Here is a 7,188-nt window from a genome sequence, read left to right as displayed (position 1 = left end):
AGGGCTAGCATGTGCGTGCGTTAGGTGTGTGTGGGGTGTGAGTGTGTGTGGAGTGAGTGCGCGCGTTCATGTTCAGATACTACAGCTGTATTCAGTGGTGAGGAGTCAAAAAAAATAATTAAGGATTGCATTTCTGTGACCTCTCTTTCAATGCCAACACAAGGTACACTTCGGCAGCAGTATTCTCTGATTTTTTTTTAGAAGGTATTCTCAAATTTTAGCACAACTAATCACGAAGTATAAGATATTTGTTACATCAGATCATTGAGCAACACAGTTACAGAGCAGAAAACCAAAACTCACCTTCAGAAGGCGAGAGCGCCTTGCAGCATTCAAATTAATTTGTCTGTTTCAACAGGCGAGTCCAGAATAGCACGGAAAGAAATTTCCACTAACCTTTACGCACACGTAGCTTACTGAGACCGTTCATTTACATTAAAATTCGTCTAAAGAGATAACTAAAAAAATCATAGAATATATATAAAAATCAACGAATAAGACTGCTCCATATGAACTTGTGGACGACCGACATAAACCATATACTACCGAGCTGGGCCGGTGGACGGTGGTTTGTCGTTGGGCTTTTCCAGTGCAGGCCTTCCCTTCTCTTCCCTTCTCTTCCCTTCCCTAGTCCGAGTGAGCTAGCTGTCTTCCTTCCCGGTAGCCCTTGGCAAGACCCTGACAGGTGGTCCACATCCTTGGGCTACCCCACCTGTCACCGTCTAACCAAACGGACAAGAGCGACCATACCAATCCCCAAGCGGCTGTTTCCGCTCGGCCGTTTCGCTTCGCCTTCGCGTCGCGACTAGCGAAACAAATCCGCCCACCTTTATAAGCACAGACCCTTTCCCCTGCACACCCCTCTCTCTCTCTCCGGCTCCGCTTCCCCTTCGCGCGTTTGCGTGCGTGGGCCGGGTGAATGGGTGACCTAGGCGAAGGAGACTGGCGGGAGGCGACCGAGGAGGCTGCGCCGCCCGCGCCGGCGACGGCCGGAGGCGGGGCCGACCACCTGGTGGTCATGGTGCACGGGATCGTCGGGAGGTACGGCTAGTTGTTTGGTTATATCTAATTTCCCTTTCGTTTGATCTCGTAATTAGGCCGAGTAATTGCTCCGGCTCGGTTCTTAATTGCCCCGTCCAAATCCTACTGCCGTACACTTCTCTTGTGGGGATCCTTTGGTTGTTTCGAGAGCGTTGGGGATTTTGGATTTGTTCTCTGATTGAGCTGATCATTTTTTTGGATTCAAATTTTTTCCCCGGAAGCACGGGGGTTGCAAACGCAGTTACGGGGCTTTTTCTGAGTGGAGTAAGTTAATTCGATGACCCATATTGTCCTCTTAACAAACTGAATTGAGGTGTCTCTTGCGGAGACGCTACGTGATCCATACAAATTGAGTATAGGTTGGCAGTTCCAATTAGCCACGCGAAACGGCGAAAGTTTGCCAGTGCTGATGAATTCAGACTACCTAAATACCAAAGCGAAACGCGGTTTTGTAAAAAAATTCGGTGCATTCACATCACGTGTATGCATTTCTGTCGTGCTGTTGCTATTTAGTTGTTGTTTTTTCTTTGAAGTAGTAGTTTGATTGTATCTGCCACTGTATTGATCATTTTACCCCTTATTTGTACAGCACAGCAGATTGGAAGTTTGGAGCTGAGCAATTTCATAAGTTGCTCTCGGACAAAGTCATAGTTCATTGTAAGCTCTCTTAATTTCTGTGTATGTTCATCACTCATAATATAGTGTTTCACTATCTGTGAGTTTTATATCGGCATGCTTCCATTATATTGTGCTTTCAGTAAGGCTAATTTGATATCTTAGCATATCATAAACACTAATCCTTGTAGCTTAGTGTTGAACTATTGATGCATTGGTTGGTCAGTAGTGTCCAACCTTTACACCTGAGGTGCTTGGTTGGTGCCTCAGTAATGTTTAAGAAAGCTGTTCCATATTGGTGGATTCTGTGCGGTTCATACAAATGATTGGCTTGTTACTAGGCACTCGGGCTAACAAAGAAATAAGATAGGAGCTTTACCTCATCTTCCATGTTTTGTTGGACACTTGGAATTTTATTTCTTTGTAGAATTATATCCCGGTCATGGGCAACTAATATGATGCCAAAAAAAAAAACACATTACTGCATATGATTTTGGTGATGTCTATATGTACAGCACACACACACACATTGAAAAAAAAATTGCATTCTTGCACACCTGTACCAAGACCTGTATGATTACAATGGAATCATACACCAAATATTATTTTGCGAACTATATAAGAAAATTTTCCTACTTATACTATTTTCTTACGGTTACTTCAATGGTATTTTAATTTGTAGGTAGTAACTGCAACATGCACAAGCTAACGTTAGACGGTATTGATGTGATGGGCGAGCGATTGGCACAAGAGGTTAGTTCTTCCATTATGCATCTTGCTTATTTTCTGAGTATGTATCTCTTCTGCTCTACTTTATGCGTCCATTCTGCAAATTGATGACAAAATTTTGCAAGGCAGGTTATTGAAGAAATTAACAGAAGACCACATATAAAAAAGATATCTTTTGTTTCTCATTCTGTTGGAGGATTGGTTGCAAGATACGCCATTGGAAGACTTTATAGGACACCAAGAAGAACATTCCAAAGTGCTCCTCAAACTTTGAGTGACAACAACATAGGTACCATACATGGACTTGAGGCAGTGAACTTCATAACTGCTGCGTCACCGCATCTTGGTTCCCGAGGAAACAAGCAGGTACCTAGTAACTTACATTTTGCTTTTCATCATTGCATTCATAAATTGAGAAACCATGTAACATCTAGGGATGAAAACGGTACGGGAATTTCCTGTTTCGTTCAACACCGTTTTCATTTTTCTCCACCGTTTCCCGTTTTTATCGGAGCTAATCCAAAACTGGACGAAACCGGTGAAAGAGATTCGAAATTGGGAGCAAAAAGAATTTGGACCTTTTCCCGTCCATTTTCTCGAAATCCCGTTTTTACTCAAAAATTCCCACGTAATTCCCGTTTTTTTCTAGCTAGAGGCCTAGGCAGCAACCCAACCTCAGGCTTTGCTAACTCAATGCCCCTGGGTCTCCTTATATAGCACGTCTACACCTTAGTGTAGGTTGGCTTGGCGATGTGGGGTTAAACGCCTACGCCTGCTGCCATACTATGGGCTATGGCTGTGCATTTGCAGTTCACAGCCCACCAGGAGCTCAAGGAGTGGGTGCGGCCTAGTGTCCAGTGGTGGCGGAGGAGTCCAAGGGAGCATGCTTGGTTTGCCCAAAGTTCTTTCATTTCTTTTCTTTTCCAATGTTTTTTTGCTTTGCAATTATTTACTTTTCTTTTGCCATGTATTTCCTGACCATCTAAAAAATAATATTCCCTGGTCGATTCCTCTCAGGACAAACTAACTTATTATTCAAATCCCTTGTTCAAAACATTATATTCAAATACCTTGTTCAAAAAAATATATTGAGTGGCACGTTTATAGAAAGTATTAATAAAAAAATTATATGTCATATTGGTTGTGAGTTGTTAAGATTCTATTTCCGATGTGAATTATCGGTTCCCAACCGATACCGGCATGTTTCCACTCCAATGGCTCCGTTTTCAAATGTCTGATAGTTCCGACTTCGTTTTCGTTTCCGGCTTTCCCGTTTTTTATTCCGATTTTGAGAAAAAAAAATGTGAAAGTGAAAGTGGTTAGGGCTTTTCCCGACCGTTCCCGTCTGTTTTCACCCCTAATTACATCCTTGCAGATTGACGGACATGCTTGCAAACTAATTCCTTCAAAAAGAACTAACTTGCTTGAGTGATAATAATAGGATATTTAGTAGGTTGGTCTGAATGTTTTGCAGAAGCCTTTTGGTACTTGTGCTAACATGAATGCTTCAGGCATTTGATTTGACATTTGATCTTTGTTTAAACTATACAGGTTCCTTTCCTTTTCGGAGTTACAGCAATTGAAAATTTTGCGTGCTACGTCATTCATTTGATATTTGGAAGAACTGGCAAACACCTCTTTCTTACTGACAATGATGATGGAAAGCCTCCATTACTGCAACGCATGGTGGACGATTGTGGGGACCTGCAGTTTATGTATGCTTATCTTCCTCAACTGCTTTTATGAGCTTGGATTGTGAATACTTAGAGCTTACTAATTTCTTGCTGTAGGTCTGCTTTGCAAGCATTTAGACGAAGAGTGGTATACTCCAATGTTGGTCATGATCGTATCTTTAATTCACCCTGGTCTCAAAAAAACCTTTACTCCCAAAATTGGCATGTAATAATAAGCATTGTTTTAAGTTTTTCCATAACTGAATATTGATTAAGATATTGTCGGGTGGAGGACATCATCCATAAGACGAGATTCGGAATTACCCAAGGTAAACATTATGTTCTTTCCTTTGTAAATTTTGTTGCTTTGGTCAACCTATAGCATGATTTTTCTTTCTTTTATTCTACCATTTATAATCTACATTTTAATTATATTCTTGCAGTGGGTTGATTCAACAAACAAGATTTACCCACATATTGTATATGAGGAACTATCCAAAGCAGAAACTCCTAATCAATGTGCTGGCGCTGCTGATGTGGACAACTGCACACTAGAAGGTTTGTATTAGTTCTTGGATTATACCATTGAACATGTGTTTATTTCACTATCTGTTATTGATCGTTTTATACTCCAAATATGGAATGCTAGTATAATATGAAAATCTTAGTAAAATTTATGTTTGCAATGCTGCAAATCCAAACTCAATTTGGGAGTATTGGCATTTACTGTCCTAATGTGATAATATTTTCTCCCTCCATCTCAAATAGTGCTTTCTCCCGGTTCTATGTATTTCTGCTACCTAAGTGGAAAGGATGCTACAATTGTGGGATCTGCTTCCTGCCTACTTTTCAAAAACACAGTTCATAATTCCGTGCTAATTTAATTTAATTATGATTGTATTGCATATAAATAATAAAAGGTAGTTTGTAGGGACAGTCCTTTTTATGTGTGTTGATATTGTCATATTGGGAATGAACTTCCTAGTTCCTGTAGGTTTAAAGAGAATAAAACTTTCCATATAAATCCCAAATAAACCTGAGAAACTAAGCATACCTCAGTTTGTGGGAGGTCAGGATATACAACCTACCACCAGGTTCAAGTCTTCCTAGGCTCAGATTTGGGAATAAAAAGATACTTCGTTATTCAGTATTTTTTTTTTAAAAAGATATAGACTTCAAAGTGTGTCTGTTTTTGTATATTTTTACATTGAAATAAGCTCTTTATTCAGAATTTTTTAATAATACATTTATTTTGAGATAAAATAAATGAGCCACTGCGTCTCAGTTGGTAAAGCTCTTGGAATAGCCAAGACATAGGAGTATGGCCTTAATCTGTCATGTTGTGGCTGTTTAATGTGCCATGGCATGTTGCATGGGGTCCCTAACTATATAGCATGTTGCCTGGGGTGCTTGTGAATCTATAATATTTGGTGGAACACAAGATCCATAGATATGGTTACAAATGAGACTATGTTCATGGACGGTTCCCTGACCTATCCGGATCAATAAAGACATGTTTGGTCTGTTTACTAATGTGGCTATAGTGTTCTATGTTTAATATTATGGTCCGAGTGTCATCATTTCCATGACTTCATCCATCACGAGTTCCCATTCCCCATGCATTTGTCCAGTGAACGTTCTCCATATTATCAGTGCATTAGAGGGTGTGATTTTTTTTTTTTTGGAGGGGAAATGTGCATTGTGTTCAGGGGATCATAAAATGCAACTTGTATGATCTGACATAATTTTAGTTTATATGGCACGTGTTATTCTTTATGGCAGTAGTGCAAAAGATGGGCTGACTTCTATTGAAATGTACAGAACTTCTTTTAAGAGGACTTAAGCGTGTGTCATGGCAAAAGGTGGATGTTAGCTTCCACAACAGCAAAGTAAGATCTGCAGCACATAGTCTGATTCAGGTATTGTCTTTCGTTCCCCGTGACGTTCTCTCATATGCAGAAGTAAAAATAGGTTCAGTGCCAAGTGCCCTAGCTTGTACTTTCCCTCTCAACAGCTTAGCGACCGGTTAATGTTTGTGAAAGTAATGCTGTCGCTGAAGCTTGTCTACGAATGAAATTTTAACAGGTAAAGGATCCCGTGATGCATTGCGAAGGTGCCGATGTCATACAGCATATGATTGACCATTTTATTCTCTAGTAGAAGCCCTGGTCTTTGGAAACACACTTAAACCAGGACACGTCATTTACTAACTGCTGAGTCGCCGAGCCTGGGGAGCACGTTTATGGAAATCCCAGGTATCAAGATTCCAGTCTCTGATGGATCACGTATAGATATAGAGAGGGGAAAACACTCGGTGCATGCCCGTTGGTCCATTTAGTCATTTGTGATTATATATGTTGTATGGTGTAATTTTAACATTGGCCTTGCCATGGTAAATGTTCATCATTTATTTATTTAAGGTTGTTCTTGATATGGCGTGCAAGGGTTTTAAAAAACTTGGTGCGGATATGATATGTATAGGTGGAAAAAAATAAGTGTTGCGTGGATCAACAGAAATGTGTGTGTTTCGATTTCAAGGTGACAAGCCTCCCTGTCACAAAATGCTGAATTATTGACGAATATGACCGTATTTGTTACACGAAAAATGAAGAAGTCAAACACATCGGTAACTTCACTAGTATGAGCGCCTCGCTATGTCGTCTGTGGTGGTGAATGCAACTTTGTTAATAAACAAAGACTCAATAAAATATGTACCGCGGTACAAAATAGACTAGTCGCTTTCATGGTCATAGAAATCACTCAGCCGGTAATGACAGGAGCATTGTCCATGGCACCTACAGGGCCGGCTCTAAGGGGGTCGAGCGGGGCGCCCCCCTGGCCTCAAACCGAGGGGTCTTTCCTAGTATATCTATGTATGTATAAGTATGTATGTTTAATATGTCGTACGATAACATATAGACATTGATCTAAAGTAGCAGTTAAGTCTATCAGTTCGTACGGTCTATAAAAAATTAAGTGACGGATCTACCTAACCTATTTGGTTATTTGTTTGTTTCGTGTTCTCTTCCGTTTAGACAGTTCAATTTTCCTGCGTTTTGTGGGACCATGACTTCAAGATATCCGCATACCTGCAGCTTCGATTGAGGGCATACATCAGTTATTACCATAT

General features: G+C 40.5%; 1 protein-coding gene across 1 annotated transcript; it reads left to right on the top strand.

Annotated features, from left to right (window-relative positions):
• Positions 1-841: 841 nt before the first annotated feature.
• Positions 842-6,489, top strand: LOC133919445 (putative lipase ROG1). Its single transcript, XM_062363832.1, has 10 exons — positions 842-1,041; positions 1,631-1,698; positions 2,339-2,409; positions 2,515-2,751; positions 3,937-4,100; positions 4,176-4,231; positions 4,335-4,387; positions 4,502-4,616; positions 5,880-5,977; positions 6,144-6,489. The coding sequence occupies exons 1-10, from the start codon at positions 920-922 to the stop codon at positions 6,213-6,215; spliced, it is 1,056 nt and encodes a 351-aa protein (XP_062219816.1). The 5' UTR covers positions 842-919; the 3' UTR covers positions 6,216-6,489.
• Positions 6,490-7,188: the final 699 nt, after the last annotated feature.

This window comes from Phragmites australis, chromosome 5 (assembly GCF_958298935.1).
Source record: "Phragmites australis chromosome 5, lpPhrAust1.1, whole genome shotgun sequence".
In the NCBI taxonomy this organism is placed as follows: Eukaryota; Viridiplantae; Streptophyta; class Magnoliopsida; order Poales; family Poaceae; genus Phragmites; species Phragmites australis.
This window is presented reverse-complemented; position numbering and strand designations above follow the sequence as displayed.

Bases quoted from the DNA above. Each gene is read 5' to 3' on its own strand.
- LOC133919445 (XM_062363832.1), top strand. From the start codon at position 920: ATGGGTGACCTAGGCGAAGGAGACTGGCGGGAGGCGACCGAGGAGGCT. The intron at 4,388-4,501 runs GTAAACATTATG...ATATTCTTGCAG, and splicing joins GAGATTCGGAATTACCCAAG to TGGGTTGATTCAACAAACAA. The intron at 5,978-6,143 runs GTATTGTCTTTC...AAATTTTAACAG, and splicing joins CAGCACATAGTCTGATTCAG to GTAAAGGATCCCGTGATGCA.